Here is a 27,417-nt window from a genome sequence, read left to right as displayed (position 1 = left end):
TCCTCCTCTCTCCTCTCCTCCCCTCCTCTCCTCTCCTCCCCTACCTTCTCCTCTCCTCCCCTCCCGTCTCCACTCCTCCTCTTTCCCTCCTCTCCTCCTCTCTCCTCTCCTCCTCTTTCCCTCCTCTCTCCTCCTCTCTCCTCTCCTCCTCTCCTACCCTCCCTTCTCCTCTCCTCTCTCCTCCTCACTCCTCTCCTCATCTCTCCTCCCCTCCCTTCTCCTCTCCTCCTCTTTCCCCCCTCTCCTCTCCTCCTCTTTCCCTCCTCTCTCCTCCTCTCTCCTCTCCTCTTCTTTCCTCCTCTCCTCCCGTCCCTTCTCCTCTCCTCGTCTTTCTCTCCTCTCTCCTCCTCTCTTCTCTCCTCTCCTCTCCTCCCCTCCCTTCTCCTCTCCTCCTCTTTCCCTCCTCTCCTCTCTCCTCCTCTCCTCCTCTCTCCTCTCCTCATCTCTCCTCCTCTCTCCTCCCCTCCCTTCTCCTCTCCTCCTCTTTCCCTCCTCTCTCCTCCTCTCTCCTCTCCTCATCTCTCCTCCCCTCCCTTCTCCTCTCCTCCTCTTTCCCTCCTCTCCTCTCCTCCCCTCCCTTCTCCTCTCCTCCTCTTTCCCTCCTCTCTCCTCCTCCCCTCCCTTCTCCTCTCTTCCTCTCCTCCCCTCTTCTTTCCTCCTCTCCTCCCCTCCCTTCTCCTCTCCTCGTCTTTCTCTCCTCCTCTCTCCTCTCCTCCCCTCCCTTCTCCTCTCCTCCTCTTTCCCTCCTCTCCTCTCTCCTCATCTCTCCTCTCCTCATCTCTCCTCATCTCTCCTCCCCTCCCTTCTCCTCTCCTCCTCTTTCCCTCCTCTCTCCTCTCCTCATCTCTCCTCCCCTCCCTTCTCCTCTCCTCCTCTTTCCATCCTCTCCTCTCCTCCCCTCCCTTCTCCTCTCCTCCTCTTTCCCTCCTCTCTCCTCCTCTCTCCTCTCCTCTTCTTTCCTCCTCTCCTCCCCTCCTTTCTCTCCTCGTCTTTCTCTCCTCTCTCCTCTTCTCCTCCTCTCTCCTCATCTCCTCCTCTCTCCTCTTCTTTCCTCCTCTCCTCCCCTCCCTTCTCCTCCCCTCCCTTCTCCTCCCCTCCTCTCTCCTCCTCTCTCCTCCTCTCCTCCCCTCCCTTCTCCTCCCCTCCTCTCTCCTCCTCTCTCCTCCCCTCCTCTCCTCTCCTCTCTCAATCACAGTCCTGGATGCAGTCCTGACTCTCTGTTCTCTGTTTTGATGTAATGTCTAGCTTTATTTGCAGCTTCTACAACAGTCTGCATCCTCTGGAAATGCGCTCAACAATCTCCATCCAATGTCAGGTGAGAGTTTGGTGTGCTCTCCTCTACTCAGACCAGTTAGAGAGAATGGCGGCTGTAAGTTAGCCACTTTTAAACCTCCATTATATCGCATGCCCATAAAATGGGTTGAGACTTCCTGGAGGTTGTGGGTGTGAATGTTGCCATGATGTGTAGTGTTGTGCAGTTTTGATATGGAAGGTCTGCTATCTGCGGCAGGTCTGAATGCCATGCAGAATCTGGCTGCATTAGCGGCAGCAGCGAGTGCTACACAGGCCACTCCCACAGGTAGCAGTGCTCTGACCACCTCCAGCTCCCCTCTCAGCGTCCTCACCAGCTCAGGTATGCCCTCCGGACAGCCTGCTCAATCTGCCTGGGACGCCTACAAGGGTTGGTCCCACTTTTTAATCTCCTCCTCTCCTTAACTTTGTTTCTTATCAGCCTTTTAAATAGAATTGCTGTTTGTAAGGTTTTGGGTCGATAGTAAATGTCACTTTACAATAAAGGACAAACACATTAGATAATTTGAACTAACAATTAACAACTTAACTTTTTTTTTCATTTAAAATGGCATTAATTAAAGCTACTTTTTTTTCTCATAATTAAATAATTAACATTTATTATTTAAATAATGAAATGGTAAGAAAGTAGTTCAGAGACCATATTCATTAAACTTTCTTAAGACAAAGAGGTCATTTACATGACATTTTCAGCCAAAAACTGGAAACTTATGCGTTTTGCCTTTTTGTTTACACGACAGCGTATTTTTGAAAACGGTTTTCAAAGTGGATGTTTTTGAAAACGCCCACTATTATCGTTACCATGTAAACAACCAAAATGTGAATCTTTTGTGATGTTATGCGCGTGCATAGTACATGTTAGGTATGTAGACATGCGCAGTATGTCGATTTTAAAGGCATACGTAATACAGCCTTTTTGGCCGTTTTTGAGGATGTTTAAACGCAAATCGTTTTGAAAACGTTGTCGTGTATACGTGTAACTTTTTAAAATTGCAAGGGAAAAACTTTAGAAAAAATGTTTTCCCAAAAATGTTTCTTGTGTGGTGTTTTGGTGTGGTTAGTGTAGTGTACAACGAGGTAGAAGCCATCAGTGCCAAAGTTACATAGTGTAGCTTTTATTAATTTAATGTTAATTCACCATACTTGAACTAATTTTAGTTTATGCTTGATATTAAAGATATAGTGGCATATGTTAGGAATTAAGATTAATAAATGCTATATACATGTTCAATGTTAGTTCATGACAGTTGATGTTAAAGGGACAGTTCACCCAAAAATTTAAATTACCCCACGATTTACTCGCCCTCAATCCATTCTATGTGTATATGACATTCTTCTTTCAGACACATACAATCAGAGTTATGTTAAAAATGTCCTGGCTCTTCCAAGCTTTAGAATGGCATTGAATTGTGGTTGAGATTTTGAAGCCCAAAAAAGTTCATCCATCATAAAAAGTGCTCCATACAGCTCTGGGTGGTTAATAAATACCTTCTGAAGTGATGTTAGTGTAAGAAAAATATCCATATTTAAAACTTTATGAACTGTAATCTCTCGTACGCATGTTCACTAGAGAGTGGTGTTCCAGCATAGGATGAAGGCATAGTGTAGCATATGTTTTTGGTGAACTGTCCCTTAAATGAATTGAACCTTGTAGTAAAAAAAGAGAACATGTGAAACCTGAATTGGTAAGATGTGTGATGGCTTAGTAATGTCAGAGCTGGTTGTTGTTTTCTCTCCTCTGCACAGCGGGTTCCTCTCCCACCTCCAGTTCTAGTTCTTCTGTGAACCCCATGGCATCTTTAGGTGCTCTTCAGTCTCTTGCTGCGGGCGCTGGAGCAGGTCTCAACATGAGCTCCCTAGCAAGTAAGAAAGAAAGCTTTTTATTTTGTAATTTGTATGAGGTCAGATGGTTTTTAAAGATCCTGTTTACACCCGTTATTGAAATCCATCTCTGGTGATATGATCACAAGTGGTCAGCTGAGTCAAGTCGCAAGTCTGCACACTGTTGCAGCTAAACTATTTAAATCTTTTTTTTTTTCTTCCTTTGCATTACAGTATTAGTATGATGTGATCTAATGTGTTTTGAGGTACTTCTGAATGCACATTTTGGACCACATTCATTCACACCATTTTTTAGCACTGACCACATGTGACCAATGACCAATGGATGTTAAATGGGATCTATGTGCCATTCCTTGTTTGTTTTTTTAACTTACTTTGCCTTGTTTCTGTTTCTGCTGTGTCTGTTTCTGAATGTGGTTTGTCTGTATCTATCAGTGGTTTTATGTGTCCTCCCCCGTGTGTGTCTGAATGCTGAGCTGTGTTTCTGTGTGCGCAGGTATGGCTGCTCTGAATGGTGGTCTGGGCAGCGGGGGTCTCTCGAACGGCTCAGGGAGTGCTATGGAGGCTCTGACTCAGGCAGCCTATTCTGGGATCCAGCAATATGCCGCTGCCGCTCTGCCCAGCCTCTACAGTCAGAGTTTACTGTCCCAGCAGAACGTTAGTGCCGCTGGCAGCCAGAGAGAAGGTGAGTCTAATGAGCTTTGAGCAGCTTTTCCAGTTTGGGCATTGCCAGCCTCTGTGTAAGATAAAATTGCTAGTTTATGCCTGTAGGGTCAGCTCTTAGGGCATGTGTTGGCCCATGATGTTTTTCAGTATGTGTGTGTGTAGACTTGGCTCTTGTGATCACTATCTTAAGGATTCATTCTTGTTTTAAATATGCTGCAACAGCAAGTCCCAATCAGAGCGCGGGTAAGAGATCATTATCACTCTCCACAATGCCCATGTTTCCACATTTTGGTTTGTTTACAAGTAAGTGGAGATCCATACAGCAGCTCTTTGCCAATTAATTCCATGAGTATTCTGTGATTAAATACAACTTCAAGCCTGTCGGAAGCATCTGTGGCATGCTCTTCTATGCTGCTGTTTTCTATTACCAGTGTCAGTGTTGAAAACAAAGGTTTATATTTTTGTGGAAGCCAGGATATTTTTTAGTATTTTGTTGAATAGAAAGCTCAGAAACCTTTTAAATAGATTATAAAAATATTAGTGCTGTCAGTCGATTTAAAAAAAAATGTAACTATTCACATTTTTCTCCCACCTAACATTAAAGTTTTTAAATATACTTTTATACTGCAATCATTTCACATTCAATCTTCAAATGAATGTACAAACAACATAAAGACATATTATATTTGTTTAATGTTTATAAATTCTAAATTAAATCTAGATGAATCCTTAAAGCTAATCCTTAAAAAAAAAATCTCAGCAGCTGGTTAGTAGGTTGTTTTGGCTGCTATTTCTTTAAGAGCTGCCGCTGCTGAACGTAAAAAAAAACTGAAATATTTTCTTAGATTTTTGTCCAAAAACAAAAAATCTAATGAAATGTCGTTCTACATCCTGAAAGCCCTCTTTCCACATCATCATCAATGATCTCTTCAGCAAGGCCATGTAGGTTTTGATCTGTGTGAGGTTTTGATCAGCCTCCAGTATGATAGTTTAGCGTACATGACTTCTATCAACTTGGGGATGTCTTTTATTGTTTTCAGTGGTAATCAGCAGCATGCTTGAGTGGTATTTAACATAGAATGTTCTTTTAACTAGGCAAGGAGAATAAGTGGTGAAGCTTCATTGAAATAAAAAGGTTGCTCTTAGCTTCTAGAGTCAAAAGTTATCTTTTTGTTTCTTTCTCTCTTCTCTCTCTTCCTAAAGGCCCTGAAGGAGCAAACTTGTTCATCTACCATCTGCCACAAGAGTTCGGTGATCAGGATTTGCTGCAGATGTTTATGCCTTTCGGCAATGTTATCTCTGCCAAGGTCTTTATTGACAAACAGACCAACCTTAGCAAGTGTTTTGGTGAGTTGAGCCCTGCGTCAGAAACATTGTGCTAGTTGTCTTGCTTTTGGAATTCTGAAACCAGATACAAGACTTGGATGTATATTCTGTGCAGGGGGTAAGGTGAGTCTGAGCGTTTTTTTTTCTTGTCTTTTTTAGGCTTTGTTAGTTACGACAATCCAGTTTCGTCCCAGGCAGCCATTCAGTCAATGAACGGTTTTCAGATTGGGATGAAGCGGCTGAAGGTGCAACTTAAACGATCCAAAAATGACAGCAAGCCATACTGAGTCAATTTACTCTCAAATGGACTTGGTTTGAAAATGTTTTTCTGGTAAGTGGAGTGTAACGTTGGAAAGTTAAGAATGACCCCACCCACCCTTAACACCCGCCTTTCCTAATCCCTCTTTTACTTCTCTGGCCTGTCCTACATATCTTCTCTCTTAACCTTCAAAACAAAGACAACATGCAAATTAAGAATTTTTTCCAAGGAGAAAATTGTTTTTTCCCCTCATATATAAATATATCTAATTGTTTTGTTGATCTTTTATTTTCCCTTAAATCTTTTTTATTTTATTTATTATTAATTGTATTTATTTCTTTGTGCCATATTACAAGTTTGCTGTGTATAAATCTTGAATCAAAGGATGTTGCACAATGAAAGCCAGCCTGTGTGACTGCTATCAGTCACGTCGACTGTTAATCACCGCTGGTCTGGTCCCTGTAGATGTCCTCCTGTGTTTACACTAGACTCTTGTAGTACATTCGGACAGTGTAATGCTGATGCCTCCTACAATGCTGCCTTTCTAGAAAATGAAGGAGGCTTGCTGCATCGGTGCAAAAGATAATCAATCAATCAGTCACCTGATTTTTTTTTTCTTTTTTTTTGAACATCTGGAAGGTCAGGCTGCACTCCACTAGACTCCGTTTTCATGGATGCCTTTTTATTTAACTCATGTATTTATTTCACTAATTTATTTATTTAATTTTAATGTATATGTGTCTTCACAAAGAGGGTGATGTAACATTGCTTCAAGTCTGTTTTATGTATTCTGTCGGAGGGCTCGGCTGACAACAGTAATGTTGATGCTTTGTCTGTTTTTATTTACATTCAAATTTTTACATTCTCAAAAGACACACACTAAGCAAAAGGGTATTATAATCACACGTTGGTTCATAGATGGCGTTAATAATCATTCAGTATTGGTAGTTTGCAGGAGATGCTACACCTACGCTCAGGACATTCTCACCATTCTGTCAGACCAAAACTTCTCGCCCATTATTCGACTCGCCTGGTCCACGAACATACCTAAAGTATATGTGTGAAAGAGTGCTTCATTTCAGTTCACCAATCCTTTCTTAAAGCCTCAAAGAAAAACAAAACCTCTTTTTGACCCTAGATTTGTATTCTTTGGAAATTGCTGGAGAATCACATGCTAGCGTGTATGGTTTTAAAACGGCGTTTGTATAGACTTTTTGAGCAAAGACACAATCTACAACACGTTTTTTTTTCTTTTGATGCTTGTTTGATACATTATCCTCCGCCTCGGTTCAAGAGGTTGGCATTGAAGCTTTTAGCAATATTTGCATTCTGGAGAAGAGAGATGATACTGCCAAGAACAGAAGGAAGGAGGTTTACAATTGCTGAGTTCATGGCCACTTAATTGTCAGAATAATTTCAACTTAAATTTCCTATCGTTTGTGGCAAGTGTTCAATAAGTATTTGATCTCGGTGTTTGCAGGTGGTCTCTTGTACCCTGCTTGTTATTCAGACTTGTTCTGCAATCCTCATCACAATTTGTATTTCTGAGTTACTCCATGCAACTTGTTTTAGTTGATCATGGCAGTAAATAAGTGTTCAAATTGTAATCAGATGTTAATGCTAATCTGAGTCCTGCAGGGTCATGAGGCGAGATATTGTTTTTATGGAAACTGAGAAGAAAACATTATCCAGATAGTGTATATTACTTATCTATTATGCCTTTTCTATTTTTATAGAGGTTTTATAATATTGCCTAAATCATTTCTCTGAATTAAAACCGTTGTTTAAAAAAAAAAATCAACTCAAAAGTTCAACAGTGTTTTTGTAGAATCCTAATGTGAAGTTTTGTGGATACATTCACTGATTGTTTAAACAGTGGATGTGTGGCCCTTTTCACTAGTTGTAGTCGTCTGTTTAGTCAAAAACAATTAATTGTACCACAAGTATTTGTAAAAAAAAAAAAAAAAATTTAAATCCTGAAGCAAATCCACGGTTCAGTCTAAAGTTTATACTCAGTGTAATATCTCTAAAGTACACCATTGACATGTATAGTGATGAAAGCTGAAATGTGCTATTATCAGAAATCATTTAATGCTCTCACAACATGACTTGAGCTCGGAGTTGCAATTAGTTTAAATTGTATATTGCATTTTCTCTTTTGACATTTACCTCACTATTATCGTCACTGTACGAATTTGTATTTATTATCAGTGCTTTTTATTTTCACTGATTAATTGCAAATAAGCCAATTCTTGTTAACCTCACAATCTTTCTATTTTCAACGAGTACAGACATGCATCTCAATCCAGGTGAGGAGACGAGTGTGGCTTGTGCAGATATGCCTCTCTCAGTTGGTTTCATGCATTAGAGACGCTTTAGACTGAACCCAGGTGTGAAGCGCTTAGATGCTAGTGCAGGGAACGCCCCGTCGCTGATCTGTGCCTCTGTTCAGACAAACACATGATTTACATGCATTACAAATCATTAAGTGGAAGAAAAATGGGAAGGCCATTTAAATCACCATTTTAAACAATCCAAAGAATCTTGTACACTTATTCTAGGCAGGGATTTTTTTTTTTTTTTCATAGTTTTGTTCCTTTTATCCAGAGCAGATTGACTGACGTTTGTGCAAAGTTCATCGGATTTGTGCGCACTCAAAAATGCAGACTAGTTCCACTAATGTGCCAAACACATCAAGTCTTAAAATTCTGTATATGTTTAATGATGAATACTCTGTTCCTCGCTCTGTGTCCAATCATGTTGTTGTCTTTCACGGAGTTCACTGGAGCTAAATTGTATCCATTTGTGTTTCCCATGACGGGTGTTTTGTGATTGAGAACCAGTATGAGCAGCTCCAAATATGCATTATTCCACAGTCCCACACAATTCAGAATTGAAGCACAAAATAAAAGGAGTTTCAGTGAAAGAGCTGAAACATTGAAGCACAATTTTTCTTTTGGTTTCTCTCTCTTTCCCTTGGTCTAAAATGGAAATGTGGTTGTGAGAAATTGCACATTGAAATGTCACTGTTGAGGACCGTGTTGTCGTAGCTGTAGTAGACAGGTTGTGTTGTCTCTCGGTGTTGTTGATGTTTAATGTTATTCCCTTTGTTCACTATTGGCATGGTGCTTCTCTCCCTCTTTTCTTCCCACTTTTCTTCATCGTTTCCTGTGTTGCATTCGATGTTTTGTGTTTAGATGATGTGTGCACCTTTGAAATCCCCTCCTCATGCAAAAATAATCATTCATGATTTTCTTTTTCATCCCCTTCTCCTTTTTCCGTTGTGCTTTAACCTAGGTTTGTTATTCGTTTTTTTTTGTTCTAGATTTCTTCGTGCCCGTTTGTCATCGTTTGCCTAGCATGTCGATGTGACGTCAAAAGTTCATCGTCCAGTCCGTTGTCCTCTTCGCTTCTCTGACGCTTGAAATTTCACACTTGACCTTTTTGTTAACTTTTGACGCTTATTGATTACTTTTGTTTGTTTCTTTGTGTGATGTTCATTTGTCATTTGTGCTGCCAATAGGGAGCGTTAGAAAGACTGCTACAAGTGTTAAAAGTTTCATGAAAACTGTTCTGAGCAAAGAGTCTATTTTTCTAGAACGTTCAAACATAACCACTAGATTTTTGCAGAAGCTTATAATTTTAATTTTTCAGAGTTTTCCTTTAGCGATTTTTATTGTTTAAGCAGTCTTCCTAACGCTTCAAATTGTACTCCTTTTTGATCATAATTTTTTTCCTTCTCAAAGCAGCCATTCAGTTTATAGAATCACTTGTGTGTTCAAGTGTGGGTGTGTTTCCCTTTCTCTCACTTGTTAGTTCTAATACTTTTAGAGGATGTTTTCGTCACATTTTGCTGAAATGGAGGATAAACTTTGTAATTTTGTGTTAGGTTAGTTGGCATGATGTAATTTTGGGAGTTTCTATTAACCGAGTGACATTACAATAGACACTTGAATTGCCTTTTTCTTCTTTGTGTGTCGAGCCAACACAGGCACATGTTTTTTATTTCCTTATCGTGTGAAAATCAGGATTAGTCTGAAATAATGCATAGAATGAGCAGAGTTGAATTTCTTGTCACAGGTAAATATTAAGCATGCATGTTTTTTTTTGTAAGTGCACTGAAATCCTCAGCAAAATGTGATCTAGTTCTGTTTCAAAAAGTCAAGATTAATAAAGTGGTGCCAAAAGTTTTGCATGTTGCTGTTGGTTACATTTACAGTATGTTTTACATCGTGCTTATGGCTCCTTCTACAATGACGTGTGGTCTCATTTTGATAGTTAAGTTTAAGATTTAAAATGCAATACAATGTGTGTTTAGGTTATGGGTTAAAGTGTGTTTTAACATTGTCATAAAAATTGAAATGTTTCAAATGAGTCCTTGGGTATAAATTTATTGTGCCTATAACAGCAAAAACACATGCTCTTGATGATGTTCAGTTAATGAAAATGTTACAACCATACAGTTGGTTTTTTTACAGAGCTGGCAAGCATTTTTCCCCCCCATTCTGACTTCTATATCAGTTGTGAAGTTCTGGACTGGTTGGTAGAGCTCAACTGAAGCTTCGCCCCCTTAGCCTTTAGTTTAAAGGCATGTCTCCATTAATGAACAGCTACATTTGGAAGTCTTTTTCTGTTTAAAGATGTATTCTGACAGACTAATCTAATTGGGGGTTGAGGTGGTTGTTTTCTATTTAGATTTTAAGCTGCTGTTTTGTGAGTTTAAATGTACTCTGAAAGAAAATTTCCTGTGGGATGTTTGTCATTACTGGTACAGAGTGATTGTATTTAACATTTGTACAGATTTTGCCTTTTCTACTTCATAAGCTGTTTCACAATGTAAATCCCTGTAAGTAGAAGCATGTAGACGGTAACACCATGACCAAACATCCTGTACAAAGTAACCAAAATACAAACAGAAAATTAACTCCACAAAACAGCCTTTAACTGAATTAAGATTTTTAAGTTGTTTTGTCATTTAAGTTGTGTGATTTTCATTGGAAGTGTAGAGTGCATAATTGATTAAATGTATGAAATGTTGTATAAGGTTGGTTAAGGTTTTCATGCTACAGAAATATAGCAAAACGGACACCCATGGAGCAGTCATTGGTAGTTTCTTTAGTTTATGTATGATTAAACTGTTTGAAAACATTCACACACATTGTGTCTGAATTCATCTTTTTTCTTTCTTCTGATTTTAAAGATGCCAGAAATGCACATCATGCTTCCGTTTTGGAATGGAGTGTGATTTTAGAACTTTCAATTAAATAAATTTAAGTACAAGTAGAGAATCATGAAATTTAAAGACAAAAGTTATTGATCCTTGCCAGTGCTATAAATAAATGTGCAGTAGCTGCTGTGGTTGAATTTGTTGTAATTGATTAGTTTAGGCTAGCCAAAAACCAAACGAATGCAATATTTATACACACAATTGCGCAAGTTATTGTTTGCCTGTAGTATCATTTATTCAGCAAACTCAAAGCATGAAAACATTGAACTTGCAACAAATAAACATTCTGTAGCTTTTCCATCTGCAGTATTGCACTAACGAAAAACTGACAATTCAAACTTTACATCTGTTAGCTTTTTTTTTTTCTTTGGAAGCACTTTAAAAGAGCTCATGACAATGTTATAAAGAAATACACAGTAGTAGCAGTTGTCACATCAACCAGGTAGTCATTTTTTATCATCTTTCAAAAGTTAGGAGACCACATTGAACTACACTCATAGGTAGAAAAGAGCTGATTTATAAATCTAAAAAAAAAAAAAACACTTGTTTCTGTCCATCAGTCGTGCTGCTGTTTGAAAGGTAAGTGTCAGAGTTTGCTGTGTTCTTTGAAGGAGTTGTCCACATCTGCAGCGCAGAGAGGAGACAGGTGGTTATACTTGGGTGTGATGTTCATTTGTACAGTTAATGAATACGGATCCTGCCCAATGATACGGTGCAAGTTTGTGCTGTCCCGCTGGAGCTCTTCGAGACTTTTCTCAGTTTTCATCACGCCGCCGCCACTACTTCCAGAAGGGTCCACTTTTTCCGGGTACAGAGCATCCCCTGTGTATTAAAGAAGAGAAACCTTGTCCGACAAAGACTCCTTTGTCTGATAAAGAGGTGACAATTAGCAGAAATGTCTTTTAATTTATTATATGACACAAATACCTGGTAAAATGCTTGCAACGCAGTCAGGTGCCAGCAGGAGAACAGGCAGCCAGTGTTCGCACCCATCCAAAGACCTCTGCCAGGCGAAGCTATGGAGATCTGTGAGAGCTGCAAACCGGCGCATGCGTCCGAGCTCGTAGAACTGAGGAGGAGCGATCCAGAGCTCCTTTGATTTATAGCTGTGGAGCATGTCATAGGGACTCGACCACTGAGAAACAAGGCAGTGCATTTCCCAAGAGTTAAGCACGGTGTGTACTTGTTAGGATAAGTCTTAATGATTTAAAGGAGTAAGCTCACTTTCAGAAAGACAATTGTCATCATTTACTCACTCTTCACTTGATCCAAACCAGTACGAGTTTCTTTCTTCTGTTGAACACAGATGTTTAGAAGTTTTTTGGGATCTGAACAGATGAGCACCATTTACTTCCATAGTAATTTTTTTTCCTACTATGCAACTCAATGGTGCTCAACATCTGTTCCAATATTTTTTTTAAATACATACTTTTGTATTCAACAGAAGAAAGAAACTCACACGTTTGGAAAAATAAGAGAGAGAATAAATGACAATTTTCATTCCGATAGTGAACTACTGTTTTAATAGCTACTGCGAAAATGTTACGTTTATGAATAATAATTATGTTACGTGACGTTTAGCCACTTCCGTTAAGTGGGCGCAGCCTAGCTGGCGAATGAGCGCTTGCCTCATGAATATTAATGAGGCCATTGGCGAACGCTCAGAATGTCAACATGGAGACAAGTCAAAGTTGTTTCGCCAGCTGGATACAAATTGGGCGCGAATGCCTAAATTGATCAAATATAATTTCAGTGCAACGTTAGAGACTGACAAATATAGCTTTTAATCTATCGGACAAATTACTGTACAACGTGATAATCTCACGGTTCAAAACGCACCTTGAAGTGAACTATTTCCCTCTCGTCGTGAAGCGTGTGCGGCGTGTCGCGCAGACAGCAGAAGTAGAAGGCCGTGTCGTAGCGCCTCTGTTTGTCCTGCATGCCTATGGGTGTCAGCCAGTTGCCCCACTCGTGTAGAGCCCAGATATTGGGCAGACACTGCAGCTCCCTGCACATCTTAATAAAATTCGCCGAGTCACCAATAACCAGAGACCTCCACTTGGACAGCACGTCTCTGTCCCACAGTCCGCTCAGTGTGGTGAGAGCTGGCTGGGGGTCACTGTCCCTAGCATCATCTGTGCGCACGCGAATCCCGCTCTCCTCGTGTTTGGGAACCGCCAGGAGCACGCCGGACTCCTCAAACGTCTCCCTCACCGCACATATCCTGAAAGCCACGTCTCCGGGGATCGGGGATCCCAGTTTCGCTCTGTCGGTGGCGAAAATGGGTGGCCTGGTCCCAGGCGGCTGCTTCGCGACTCCTATGCCGAAGTTGGGCGCTTTCGTGAAGGATTTAAAGACCTCCTGCCACTCGCTGGAGAAGTCAGACGAGTCCACCAGCCCCCCGGGAAACACGTAGGCATTGGGCATGAAGCCGCTGTTCCTGCTCCGTTTCAGCAGCAGCACGTGATAATCAAAGGCAGGTTTGTGCGCTGTATGAGTGACTCTCTCCAAAGAGTCCGCGCTCGGAGCGTGTCTCAGGCCGGCCGCCAGGATCACCGTCGCCGCCTCCCGCCAGTGTTTCAGCGCCCTGTTCATCTTGGCCCTCGCTTAACTTACATGTTCAACCGTTACTCATGAACCTTTTAACTTCGGTCAACTAATCATGAATGGCGCCAAGGACAGCACAGAGAAAATAGTAGTGCATCTTTTCTATATTTGTTGAGTGGCGCCATCTACTGCAAGGGGTGAATGAACGATTGATTGTCATAACTCATGAAGACATTTTTGTCCCATTGGAGAAAATTCTATGCTACAACCACAAGTATATTGCTTTGAATATATTAATTTAGGAGTTCAAGCAAGTCCAAAAAATCCCTATAAAAGCCCAGTAACCGCCGAGAAACGTAACGGATATCACGTGAGTTCACACCCTTACAGGAACGCCCACCTGGAGGAGAACGTGACCTGAGGGCTGTCTACTGTCTATGGGCAAAACAAGGCTTTCCTCTGGTGACCGCCAGGAATTTGTTTTTACGAGGTTTGAATTAAGTGGTAAGAAAGTGATACAAATACAGTATATGCACCTTATCGATGATGCACACTTTGCATAGGCAATCAGATAAACCCAGAATATAAATGCAATGCGCAAAGTTTCACGTTAAATGTTTTCACATAGCAAAATGTTATAGAGAAAACATTTAACCATTTAACGTTAGTACATTGCGTTCATATTCCTAGCTCATCTGCTTGCCTGTATAAAGCACACATCATCAATAAAATCTGTAGTGAATTTGCATGTTTTACCCACCAGGTCTTCATTTAGACCAATCTAAGCACCTGCACAATTTCCCATTGTCATGATATACATTTCTAAGATATAGAGTGCAACCGAGACTGAATTCTACATGATTTAATAATTCTCCTATGGAGAAAATGAATGGGATATCTACTTCCAGAACCTCACTACTACACTTTATTACAAGTGATTCAATAATAGGCTACTTAAAGATGTACATTAATAGAATTTGTAATCTCCTGTCTGAGTAAGTTCATACAATGGGTTGTCCTAAAGTCATCGTTTGAAATGATCTGTTTAGCATTCAAGGAAAAATAATTTTACTCTGGATAGTTAATTTCTTTACAATTCATAAATTTGAGTTCAATAAACTTATCACTGCTATTCTGTACAACAAGAGTGCATATAATAACACACAATACACAAATAGAAAAAAAATAAAAAACACATTGCTGTGACTCAGGAAATACCTGTCAAACAATGGATCGTCAGGCATTAGAAATAATAATAAAATAATACAAAAATCGCTCCATGTTCCCTTTAAGAACCCTTTATCCACTCTTTCATGGATCAGTCTGTTGTCCATTGCTGGTTATTACATCTGTGTCTGTCCTCCAGTGTGAAGTCTGTCACGCAGTCTTTTCAGGTGGAACAACTTCCAGTAGCAGCTGAAGATGCATGGTGAGTGGCCCTGGAAGAGTCACGGTTCATATTTAAGAATTTATGGGAAGAGATGCTATTAGCCATTTCTTGACTAAATCTTATTGGGACTAGGATAGTAGATAGTAGAGATCTTTATAAAATTAATTACTGTATACAGAATGAACCTATTCATATTATGTGAAAATTCAAATATTTAATACATTTAGAAAATTTTAAAGTATTTATAAAATACAGTTTTAGGTTCTCATAATTATTTTTGTTTTGTGTAAAGTCATAATTTTTGTCATTACAATACTGTTTTGATCCGTTTGCTAACTGCAATGTTTACTATTTACTATTTTTCATTGTGTGATCTTTGGTGAACTGTATTTAAACTTCTTGTGTTCAGTCTGACCCACAAACATTAAAAAAACTATTTATTATAATAGTAAATGGAACCCACAACAATTAAATACAAAAATGTATTGTTCCTGTTTTTTAATTCATTGATAAAAATGGAGATTTCAATGATATTTTGACCACTGAACCAGGCAATGGCCCTAGTTTCATTTCATAAATCTGGTTACCTTACTTAAAATGTATTAAGGGTCAAAACAAACATACGTTCCGCTCACTAAAATATGTCCAGATGTGTCATTTCCAGTTACTTACTCATGATGCGCTGAGTCCAGTTGAATTTGTAGTAAATGAAGGGCACATATAAGAGGAGACCACCGACTATGAACACTGTGCAGTACAGGTATTCCCACTCAGGCTTGTCTATGATGGGAGCAAGAACCAGATAACAGGACACAATCACCACCAAAACAGGGATGACTATCGGGACCTGAGAGAAACAAAAAGCAAACATTTTGATGTCGAATAGCCATTTTACAACAGAGTACCATAAACCATAACAAAAGTATTAAACTTTATTTATATATATATAAAAATTTAATTCACATGATGAGGTGTCACTAACCTTGACAGGTCTCTGAAGATCCTTCCTGGTGAATCGCATAACAATGAGCGCAAGACATGTGAGCCCATAGAAAACCCACTGAGCAAAACTGAAGTAATTAATGAGAGTGTTTATGTCTGCTGGCATGATGTAGATGATTGACAGGAAGCCCTGCAAATCACATTCAAGAACAAATACTTAATCATAAAATGTAGATATTGTTAATGTGTTTATAACTGTTCTCATAGTTGATGTTATATCAATTATGGAAAAAAGTGTTGAGAATGTAATATTACATTAAATATTAGAGCTGGAGAAGGTGTGTAACGTTTCACACTGATGAATGACATGATCCTAGCCATGTGGCCCTCCCGTCCCGCCACATATGTCAGCCTAACATTTACAAACAGACATGACAGACAGTGAGAGTCAGGCCCAGAAAACAACTTTCAGCAATGTTCCAGTGTGCAAACTATTATAAAACAGCTGAATTTCCCAACCTGCCTGCGGTGAAACAGCTCCCATTGGCTGCACCGAAAGTGGAAAAGACCACAAATAAAGGCACAATCCATGATAATGGGTACAGCACTCTGTCACCAAAGGTCTGTGAGGTAACCAATGATTTAGTCAAATATAGCTCGATCATTTTACATCAAAAAGGATATTAACTGAAAACTTCAAAATAAAAACTGACATTAAAGACAATTCTCAAAATGACCAATGAATTTCCATGATGACTTATCCAATTACAAACCCGACTCCAAAGAATTTAGGACACTGTACTAATTGTGAATAAAAACAGAATGCAATGATTTTGAAGTTTCAAATTTCAATATTTTATTCAGAATACAACATAGATGACATATCAAATGTTAAAACTGAGAAAATGTATAATTTTATGGGAAAAATAAGTTGATTTAAAATTGCATGGCATCAACACATCTCAAAGTTGGGACAAGGCCATGTTTACCATTGTGTGGCATCCCCTCTTCTTTTTATAACAGTCTGCAAACGTCTGGGGACTGAGGAGACATGTTGCTCAAGTTTAGGAATAGGAATGTCCCATTCTTGTCTAATGCAGACTTCAAGTTCCTCAACTGTCTTAGGTCTTCTTTGTTGCAATTTCCTCTTTATGCGCCAAATGTTTTCTATGGGTGAAAGATCTGGACTGCAGGCAGGCCATTTCAGTACCCGGATCCTTCTTCTACGCAGCCATTATGTTGTAATTGATGCAGTATGTGGTCTGGCATTGTCATGTTGAAAAATGCAAGGTCTTCCCTGAAGGAGACGACGTCTGGATGGGAGCATATGTTGTTCTAGAAAATATGCAACCCCATACCATCAGAGATGCAGGCTTCTGAACTGAGCGCTGATAACAACTTGGGTTGACCTTGACCTCTTTAGTCCGGATGACATGGCTTCCCAGTTTTCCAAAAAGAACTTCAAATTTGGATTCGTCTGACCACAGAACAGTTTTCCACTTTGCCACAGTGCATTTTAAATGAGCCTTGGCCCAGAGAAAATACCTGCACTTCTGGATCATGTTTAGATATGGCTTCTTTTTTGACCTAAAGAGTTTTAGCCGGCAACGGCGAATGTCACGGTGGATTGTGTTCACCGACAATGTTTTCTGGAAGTATTCCTGAGCCCATGTTGTGACTTCCATTACAGTAGCATTCCTGTATGTGATGCAGTGCCGTCTAAGGGCCCGAAGATCACAGGCATCCAGTATGGTTTTCTGGCCTTGACCCTTTCGCACAGAGATTGTTCCAGATTCTCTGAATCTTTGGATGATATTATGCACTGTAGATGATGATAACTTCAAACTCTTTGCAATTTTTCCCTGAGAAACTCCTTTCTGATATTGCTCCACTATTTTTCGCCGCAGCATTGGGGGAATAGGTGATCCTCTGCCCATCTTGACTTCTGAGAGACACTGCCACTCTGAGAGACACACTTTATACCCAATCATGTTGCTAATTGACCTAATAAGTTCCAAATTGGTCCTCCATCTGTTCCTTATATGTACATTTAACTTTTCCGGCCTCTTATTGCTACCTGTCCCAACTATTTTGGAATGTGTAACTCTCATGAAATCCAAAATTAGCCAATATTTTGCATGCCATTTCAAAATGTCTCAATTTCACCATTTGATATATCAGAATCAGAAAGAGATATATATTATCTATATTCTATTGTGAATAAAATATAAGTTTATGAGATTTGTAAATTATTCCATTCATTTTTTACTCACAATTTGTACAGTGTCCCGACTTTTTTGGAATCGGGTTTGTATTTATGATTAGAGTAAGGGTTATAAAAATACATTTTTAGAAACTGTGATTGCAAAACCAATTATTTGGCTTATTGCATTACAGAACTAAGCACAGGTAGGTAAACTAAGAAAAACTTTTTGGAAATCACAAACATAAAAATGATAGGAAATATGATTAGTGACATTTGCGTTTGAAACATTTGGAGCAAGTAATTAAAGGTCAGTGTGTGGCAGTGAAGCAACGTAACTGATGCACGTCACATGATAATAACAACATGGCCAATGTAGTATACCAGATTGCGTTTGTACTTATTCAAAAGAAGCGATTTCCAACACAGCCTGTGACTATGATTATAATACACACTCACCACAGCAACGGCAGGAGACTGCAGAAATTCAATAGGGGTCAAGACACTGAAATATGCGATGTTGACTAATATATAGCACACAGTTACCAGGGGAATCCCAATGATTATTGCCAGGGGAAGGTTTCTGTTCAAAAAAAGAGGTAACAACACAATAAGACTTCATGGCTAACACTGAAGCACAGACTACATTTAATGGGTGAAACTTTCACATGCACATATAATTAAAGAATTAGATTTCATATGTTGTAGTTTCATTTCATTCTGACCTGTATGGATTTTTCAGCTCTTCTGTTATGAAGTTAAGCTGATTCCTATGAAAAAGAAAAAAGGACTTTAAAAAGAATTGCCATAGCTGACTTGTAGTCTTGTACATGCTTCTCTCAGAACAAGAACTGGATTGAGAATGATCTGGTGAAAGTCCAGGCAACTAAAAAAAAGATCTCACTGCATTGAAGTTTCCAAAAGCACTCAGTTCCCTTTTCAACACATCTCTCAATCCACTCTTATCAGATGTTGCTTTAACAGAGAAATCATTAGATTGTGTGATTCCCAGGGTTGAAAGCACACTAAAATGTTGATTCTATGAATCTGTTTGATTCTAAGAATAGAAAGAATCTGCGTGTGTGTATTAAAAGTTTCAAAAAGATGAAGACTGGTGCTTAACATTAGCCTCATATGCCACACGTGCAACATTATATGAGCTCGTCAATAATTTACCATCCATCATAAGCCCATAGTCCATTGTAAAATGCAAGGCCAATTGCTCCAAATGATGTTGTTGCCCCTGCAAATGGGTCTCTAAGATTCTGTGTATTGCCTATAAAACAATTATTACAATAAATAAGACACATTTTATTGATCTGTCATTGAGGTCACCTCATCTAAAACAAGCTCTGGCCATAGTCTACAATGAGTCATCTTTCACAACATAATAAAAAAATAATTTCTTTATCAAAATGTATTTGATCCCAGTCCGTTCGATTGAATAATACAATACTAATGTTGTTTGAATGTCACATAAGTCAGGTGTCAATAAAAATGAATATCACAGAGATCTCAAGGGATGGAGAGGTACCTTGAGCCAGCAGAATGATGCCTGAAACCACAATGATGACAATAATCAAGAGTTTGGCTGTTGTGAAAAAGTTCTGCACTCTGTAGGCCAGCTTCACACTCAGACAGTTGACGACTGTAATTATTACTGATGGAGAGAACAGACAACAGCTGAGTACAGTATAATGTCATTTGAATATAAAGGCCTAGACCTGTACATACAGATACAAGATGCAGCCAGACACTTGGTGACCACTTGAGGAGGAGTGCACCCTGGGTAAAACGGCGTGGAGGCATATTCAGCACAACTCAGGGCGATGATGGCAAATGACGAAGGCTTCAACACGATGATCGTGGTCCAGGAATATAGGTATGCTAGCACTGGCCCAAAACCCTCCATCAAGTACGGATACTCTCCACCAGACTTCATGATCATTGTGCCTAGTTCAGCATAACAGAGGGCCCCTGCACACACATGCACAGGTAAACCTCTTAGTTTCCCAGTGTTCAAGCTGAGGTCAATGAGTCCGTTACTGAAAGGTCTTCTGCAGGCAGAGTCAGTATTAAACTAAAGAGGATTTCTGTGTCTTGTGAATTTTCCCCAAAATTATGTGGCTTAAAAAGACTGACTGAGGGTTTCTGAATGAGTGAACATATCTGATTAACCTCCCTGCCTTTGCCCAACTATAATCTCAGCAGAAAGTGCAGGATAAAATAAAGACTGCCATTTAGATATTTGTAACACATAATGTAGTAAAACAACAGCTGCAATGGATGGAGCAAAAAAGGTTCAGTACAATGCATCTGGCATAATGAACTAACAATCTTGCTTAATGTTAATTTTGAAATACACTGCTTAAAATTCCAATTGTTCAATTGCAATTATTTATTATGAGCAAAAATGAATTAACACTGAACAGCAGCATTTTTGAACATTGGTATAAATGCATGCTGTAAAAATACTGTTCATTGTTTGTTATCTAATGCTTTATCCATTAACTGAACCTTATTGTAAAGTGTTAGCAATAAAATATAGCACCAATTAATAAAGCAGCAACCTATGGACATAAATGACACTATACTATATTAGAAAAAGATTGTACTTTGCTTTTAGAAACAGTGAATCTTATCGTTACGTCATATGGAGAGATTACCAAACAGCCAAAACAATAGGACACAATACATGAGGTGACAATGCTTAATCTCACCCATTTATCGTGGTTATGAGGGTTTATCAAGGCTTTTATGCAACCTTATAGATAATGTGTCTGTTGTGCGTATACTGACCCATCGTAGCCAGCACTCCACACACCGCCCACACACACAGACACGGGCCCACTGCTCCAGTCCCCTCCAGAACCGCTTTGGGAGAAACGAAAATCCCTGAGCCAATCATTGTTCCCACTATAAGACAGATGCCGCTTACGAGACCCACCTGAGACATTCAGTATGACAAGAGGTTAAAGGGTATTGGATTCATTCATTATGAGCAATTGAGTTATCGTGAAACTAAAATTAGGGATGCATGATGTATCGATTTTTGTATATATATTTCTACTGTAGCAATATTTGTTGCATACTTTAATCCTCATTTACTTTCTTATGTACATTTAGGTTAGCTATGTCATTTGTCATATATATATATATATATATATATATATATATATATATATATATATATATATATAGACTAAAGAATTCAAAAGTATTTGGTTTTGTGCCAGTCTGAAGAGATGCTCCAGTGTCCATCCTGTCGTTGTTGTTGATGTATCAAGAAAGGTTAATGTATTGTCTTCCTTTTCTATTTATAATACGTTTTGTAATAACTTTTTTGTGTTTGAATTCATTCATAGCATTGAACAGGACTAATTCTAGTTTTTAGTGTTTATTTATATAGAATTGCCATTTAATCAGTTATCGACAGTAACAAATAATAATTCAACATATGCATCCCTAATTTCAATGATCTACTACATGATCTCAACCCACTATTATCACAGAGAGAATGAAGCTTGTAGTTTGGTCTATATCCCTTATATTGTATGACTTTATTTTATTTTAATATAAGCTTAAGCTATTTGTATTACTGTGACCGTCCACGTCCTCATGCATGCACATTTCCATATAAAAAGTCAAACTTGTCATTAGTGGGAGTCCCAAAAGAATATACAGACAGCCGGGTCAGGAAGGAAAGGGATTACACCGCAGTGATGGCGACAGGCACTGCCTGGTTACCCCACAGTTAAACCCTTCACACACTACACATCCATATGTCTGGATGGAAACCAGTGATCTTGAAACATTCTTCACATTCTTGTGTGTGCTCATAATGAGTAAGATTATCTTTCTCTCTCACATTCTTCTGCAGAACTGCTGCTTTTGGCTGATCGTGCTTTTTGGCTTCCAGTGCACCCGAGATGCTCCCATTGTGAGTGTTCGGCTTTTTCAGATCTTCATCCATCGTTCACAAGATCAACTCTACAGTCTTAATTTGGCGCAGTCAGACTGAATAAATACAAACAAAAATATAGTATACTTTTTACTATAAACAATTACACATAGTGCGATCAATTGAAAAAAAGTTAATTAATTAAAAAAAGAAGAAGAAAACAACCAAGCCTGAACCTGCCTCAGTCTCTAAAATACAAACAGAAATCTAAAATACTAAGTCTAAATCTAAGGAATAATACTTTTATTCTCAGGGTTGAAGACATTATATTGTTTTAAGTGTGTTGCTAATGCAGGTGACCTTGTGTCAAGATGTTGTGGGCTCTTTATTTATTCAGAGCTATTTATTCATACACTATAACATACAGTAGCCTACTATCGTTAATGGTTCAGTTCATACTACAGTCAAGAAGCCCTGACCAAAATCAACTGCAAATCAAGTCTGCGAGAATTCAAGAAAAATGAGTAGTAAAACAAATAATATAGAATAAATAACATTCAAATTCTGCTGTAAAGTCAGTAGAAGAGTTCACATAGACCACATTTTTGTTTAGTTAAATGATTAAACCTCTTTCAAAACCCATTAATTTGTGCATCCGGAATCTTTTCTCATTCTACGCAGATAAGAAATCAAGACACCGAGGCTAATGTCCACAAGTGGCTACTAATGCTAAGCCTACTGAAAAGAAATAGCATGAGTAAATTAAATGGGATTTGCCAATTGATTTGGAGACAGAGACATCCACGCAGCCATTATGGTCCATTATGTAGCACTATGAATACACTCATTTAACTTAAAGACTCACAGTATAAACAAACACACATCAAAATTTCATTTAAACTGTCCATTTCGTTTTCTGCCAAACGTTTGTCAAGCTTGTAAAAAATATTTTTCACTACTGACAAAAAATATCACATTATCAATAACTTCGCAACATTATTTTAACAAAGATATGGTACTGAATGTTTTCTGAGTGCACTTTTTCAGGTGCAGTTGGCAAGACTAACTAAAAGTTAACTCAAGCTTACTTTCAGGTCCACCAATTCCACCGTCACATGACAATCATGTTTAACTTGAGGCATGAGGAGAAAGACAAACCTGCAATGCATTCGGTTTTTCCAGCAGATATCCTAAGTTTTGATCCATATCCAAATCCATGTGTTTAATAGCCAACAAAAGTGGGTGGGACTTTCAATGTTCAGTCATTCTCCAGCCTGACCGTGATTGAAGCAAACATGTGATAAGGAGGAGGAGAGGGACCAGGATTGGCTAGAGGTGAGCAGACTCTGACCAACACAATACTTCTTTGAAAGCGACACTTGATAAAGGTTCGGTGGAAAGAGGGGGTAACAGTACACAGAACAGAACAGAACAGAACAGTCTCAGATCAAAGCTCTACAAGCACAACTCAATACAAGCCATTGCTCAAATACATACATGCCTGCTGCCGATTTACAGAATTTATTAATCAAGCTTAAAGTTAATTTATAAATGTACTTTTGTTTATTTTTATTTATGTTTGTTCGTAACACATTCATAAACATTCATTTATTCAACTGATGTGTTAGTATACATCTAGAAATTAACATTAGCCTAAAGTAGATTAATAAAGTTAAAAAACTGTAAGAATGATAAACTATAAAAAAAAATGTAGTTCACTGTTCATGTTATCTAATACATAATATATTAATAATGTTAATGTCTAGAACCGTACTGCAAAGTCTATCCATGTACACTAATAGCAGCACAACTCTAACTTGCTTTTAACTACCTCAGTTTTTCAACAGTTCCTCATCTCCACAAACTGTACCCTATAGATAATATAAACACTAAATGATAAACACCAGTAAAACCATAAACTACTATAGAAAACTATATGACTATTGTCAGTTTTCTTGGAGAGCTTTTCTTATATTGTTATTAACAAATTAAATTACACTCATTATTCCCAGTCAGGCCCGTCACTCGTGGGGTGAAAGGTGGTGACGATCTGGTCGAGGCCAGGATTAAAAAGATGTTCAGGACAGTGGCCACTGCTGCGCATCGCCACAAAAACGTATCATTTGCACGTGTTTTTAAACTTTGCCAATTTAAACATTCAAAAGAGTTTAAAGCATTCAAACACAAGACGAGTAAAAAACTCAACTGAGCAGGCCTACCGTGCTCATGCAGAGAGCCGCGTCACACAGACCGCAACACCGAACCGAGCTCTCTCCTTCGCGTCCTCCTGCACCTGAACGAACAAAAACAAATCGCAGTTTAAACATGCAAACAGAAAAAGATGTGAAAGAGCCCACTTCAGCAGCAGCGCGCATGCGGTGTTCTGTGCAAATTATGTCAAAGTACCCTCTTGGAGAGTATTCTCGAAAAAAAAAAAAAATGAAACCTGTCGGTTATGTCTCTAGTGAAAATAAACAGTTGACAAAGAAATCGGATGTGTATCTTTAATGGATGCATTGTCTCTTAAAGTGACCGCTCCTAATTTACTATATGCTTTTGGTGTCCTTAATGTTAATCCAAGAAAATGAAAGAAAGAAAATAACTCACTTTGTAGTTTTAACAAGAATTATTCCACAGAACCAAAAATTATTCAGACACCAGATGATTTTTTATATATTTTTACTAGTGGTTGCAGGGCACTATAGTTTATTTATATAAGTGAGTATAGCAAAATAAAGTAAACATGACTTATTATACCCAAAAATTATTCATACAGTGTACTACCAGTAAAATTGATAGAAAATAATAATAATATAAAAATTGGGACCAAAAATTATTCAAACACTTTGACCTGAGCATGTTTTGCCTAAGTGTTTTTTTTCTTTAATTGCTAATGCAACATTTATACACTACAGACTGAACAAAATTAAGCATTGCTTGGTAAGTGGTCAACAAATTATTGATAATTGTGTAATTATTTTCATACTAACAGTTTTTAAGTAATATAAACTGTAATACATTTTTGGTTGATTGTAATCCATTACATACCTTTCTATCAAAGTTATCTGACATTGTCATGATAAATTTGTTAACTCTTCTTGTCATAATTTGTTACCATTATCTTAAGTATAGCAAATAAACTGTGATAATGTGAAAAATGTTGAAGGTGTCTGAATACATTTTGTTTTGACTGTATATTTAATTCTTACATTGAAGACTATGCAGTGCTATTTTACATTTGATTATTCAGTTTCTGTACCTGGAAACCTACAAACTGAAAAAACTTAAACATTGTGTAAATAGCACAAATAAATAAATAGAATGAACAAATGAAAAGCTTCAAACAGAGCCCACTGGTACAACATGAACTGGGGCCCTGCAAATCCCAGCTATGGCCCTGCTCCCAGAACACTACTGTATAATACCAGACAGAGATACTGATAAGTGAGGTTCTGAGATGTTCATTTTTCAACCACAACTCCCACAAATATTACAAATGTAGTTTCCTTTGATATAGTCATTTGGCTTTATCTGAGACAAACAGCATCACTGTTCTCAAAGACAATCTTCAGGATGTTAAACATGACTTCACCCTGAAATAAATCTGCTTGAACAGAGGTTTATAATAGATATTAGGCAAAGTTAGAATATTATAGCTGAAAGACACTACTGTATTGATCTCTTTTTTTCCAGAAAGTACCATTATTCTCATACTTCCATTCAGTTTTCATAATATTTAGTCATCGAGGAACATCCAAGGACATGCAAACCTGTGGCAAACACTGTTAGATATAAAAACTATATGAATATTTCAACAATGCAATCTTCACATGATTCCTTAACTTCAGATGGGCTCCACTTCTTACCCCAAACTCAGATTTGAATCTCCAAGTAATAACAGCAGAGATTGCACACACCTTCCGGCTGGTTTTATTCATGTAATTATTATCAGTAACTTGGCACAGCTGGACTTGTGTACAAACCTTGATAAATAAATTTGAGATATTCTGACCCAAAGACCCATGAAGACTTTCTTTAGTCTTTATAAGTCTTTTTTTTATTTTTTATATTTGCATCATATCTCAGACTGAAAAATTAAATACACTGCTATCAGTCTTAAAGAGTACCACAAGATTTCTGGATTTTGTCAATTACACTGACGTAGAATTAAATCTTGCCTTTTTGTTGTTTGACTCAGTTTTTAGCCTTTAAGGCTTTACATGAGAAAAATATGTGTGGTACTTCAAAAAAACATAACAGCACACCAGAGAACAGTCAATGGAAAGATCCCATTGTAATAGAAAAACAGTACACTATGTGTTTCAATAAGCCATAATTATGAAGGTGCTTGAGAAGCATTGATTTTATTAGAACATATTTGTAATGCATGAAACCAGGAGCTAAGAGCATAAAAATCTTTTATTTTATTTTATAAAAACTGTCTTTAAATTAATCACAAAAACACTCTCTACCAATTAGCTTACTTAAGTTTTAAGCATATTGTTAAGACAGATATGTTATGTTTTATGTACACACACACACACACACACACACACACACACACACAGACACACACACACAGATACACAAACACACACACACACACACACACACACACACACACACACACACACACACACACACACACACACACACACACACACAGGGGCGTCGGACTAGGGGTAAAACCAGTACTGATTACCAGGGCCCCAAAGGAAGAGAGGGCCCATGAAAAGTCTGGAATATATATTTTCAAGGGGAGGGGGCCCATTAGGACTGCCTATGCATCTCAACAAATTATAAAAAAATGGTAATCCTTTAAAAATGGTCTCTCAGTTTGGTTCACTAAACTACACAATCATGGGTAAGACTGCTGATCTGACAGTTGTCCAGAAGAGAATCATTGACATCCTTCACAAGGAGGGTAAGCCACAAACATTCTTTGCCAAAAAAGCTGGCTGTTCACAGAGTGCTGTATCCAAGCATGTTAACAGAAAGTTGAGTGGAAGGGAAAAGTGTGGAAGAAAAAGATGCACAACCAACAGAGAGAACCACAGCCTTATGAGGATTGTCAAGCAAAATCGATTCAAGAATTTGAGTGAACTTCACAAGGAATGGACTGAGGCTGGGGTCAAGGCATACAGACGTTTCAAGGAATTTGGCTACAGTTGTCATATTCCTCTTGTTAAGCCACTCCTGTACCACAGACAACGTCAACGGCGTCTTACCTGGGTTAAGGAGAAGAACTGGACTTTTGGTCCTAGAGTCTGGATGAAGGGTGGAGAAACTCATAGCTCAAGTTGCTTGAAGTCCAGTGTTAAGTTTCCACAGTCTGTGATGATTTGGGGTGCAATGTCATCTGGTGGTGGTGGTCCATTGTGTTTTTTGAAAACCAAAGTCACTGCACCCGTTTACCAAGAAATCTTGGAGCACTTCATGCTTCCTTCTGCTGACCAGCTTTTTGAAGATACTGATTTCATTTTCCAGCAGGATTTGGCACCTGCCCACACTGCCAAAAGCACCAAAAGTTGGTTAAATGACCATGGTGTTGGTGTGCTTGACTGGCCAGCAAACTCACCAGACCTGAACCCCATAGAGAATCTCTGGGGTATTGTCAAGAGGAAAATGAGAAAAAAGAGACCAAAAAAAGGAGGCCACTGTCAAAGAAACCTGGGCTTCCAGACCACCTCAGCAGCGCCACAAACTGATCACCTCCATGCCAAGCCGAATTGAGGCAGTAATTAAAGCAGAAGGAGCCCCTACCAAGTATTGAGTACATATACAGTAAATGAACATACTTTCC

General features: G+C 38.5%; 3 protein-coding genes across 8 annotated transcripts in view; 1 reads left to right on the top strand and 2 right to left on the bottom strand.

Annotated features, from left to right (window-relative positions):
- Positions 1-10,556, top strand: part of LOC132106832 (CUGBP Elav-like family member 1) — a 36,875-nt gene extending 26,319 nt beyond the window's left edge. For 2 of the 5 annotated variants that reach the window (XM_059512898.1, XM_059512861.1), the window contains 7 exons: positions 1,246-1,315; positions 1,511-1,681; positions 3,058-3,174; positions 3,650-3,838; positions 5,023-5,166; positions 5,305-5,476; positions 8,730-10,556. In XM_059512898.1, coding sequence (XP_059368881.1) covers positions 1,246-1,315; positions 1,511-1,681; positions 3,058-3,174; positions 3,650-3,838; positions 5,023-5,166; positions 5,305-5,432 — 819 coding nt within the window. In that variant the 3' untranslated portion in view covers positions 5,433-5,476; positions 8,730-10,556. The remainder of the gene's footprint in view (positions 1-1,245; positions 1,316-1,510; positions 1,682-3,057; positions 3,175-3,649; positions 3,839-5,022; positions 5,167-5,304; positions 5,477-8,729) is intronic. The other 3 variants (XM_059512879.1, XM_059512888.1, XM_059512871.1) reach the window with 3 other exon arrangements.
- A 244-nt stretch (positions 10,557-10,800) lies between these two features.
- LOC132106824 (acyl-coenzyme A diphosphatase NUDT19-like) lies at positions 10,801-13,449 on the bottom strand. The gene is made up of 3 exons (XM_059512849.1): positions 12,471-13,449; positions 11,559-11,766; positions 10,801-11,453 (listed from the first exon to the last, which is right to left on the bottom strand). The coding sequence occupies exons 1-3, from the start codon at positions 13,224-13,226 to the stop codon at positions 11,218-11,220; spliced, it is 1,200 nt and encodes a 399-aa protein (XP_059368832.1). The 5' UTR covers positions 13,227-13,449; the 3' UTR covers positions 10,801-11,217.
- A 780-nt stretch (positions 13,450-14,229) lies between these two features.
- Positions 14,230-23,094, bottom strand: LOC132106800 (b(0,+)-type amino acid transporter 1-like). 2 transcript variants are annotated; one of them, XM_059512802.1, is made up of 13 exons: positions 22,703-23,094; positions 21,582-21,730; positions 20,513-20,660; positions 19,448-19,690; positions 19,248-19,373; positions 18,890-18,989; positions 18,439-18,483; positions 18,173-18,296; positions 16,030-16,133; positions 15,826-15,922; positions 15,551-15,700; positions 15,241-15,415; positions 14,230-14,617 (listed from the first exon to the last, which is right to left on the bottom strand). In XM_059512802.1, the coding sequence occupies exons 2-13, from the start codon at positions 21,684-21,686 to the stop codon at positions 14,556-14,558; spliced, it is 1,479 nt and encodes a 492-aa protein (XP_059368785.1). In that variant the 5' UTR covers positions 21,687-21,730; positions 22,703-23,094; the 3' UTR covers positions 14,230-14,555. The 2 variants fall into 2 exon arrangements, with proteins under 2 accessions (XP_059368785.1, XP_059368796.1); XM_059512813.1 differs by having other exon boundaries at positions 22,773-23,094.
- Between the last annotated feature and the right edge of the window lie 4,323 nt (positions 23,095-27,417).

Source organism: Carassius carassius, chromosome 2 (genome assembly GCF_963082965.1).
Source record: "Carassius carassius chromosome 2, fCarCar2.1, whole genome shotgun sequence".
In the NCBI taxonomy this organism is placed as follows: Eukaryota; Metazoa; Chordata; class Actinopteri; order Cypriniformes; family Cyprinidae; genus Carassius; species Carassius carassius.
The sequence above is the reverse complement of the archived record's forward strand: the minus strand, read 5'-3'. Positions and strand labels throughout refer to the sequence as shown.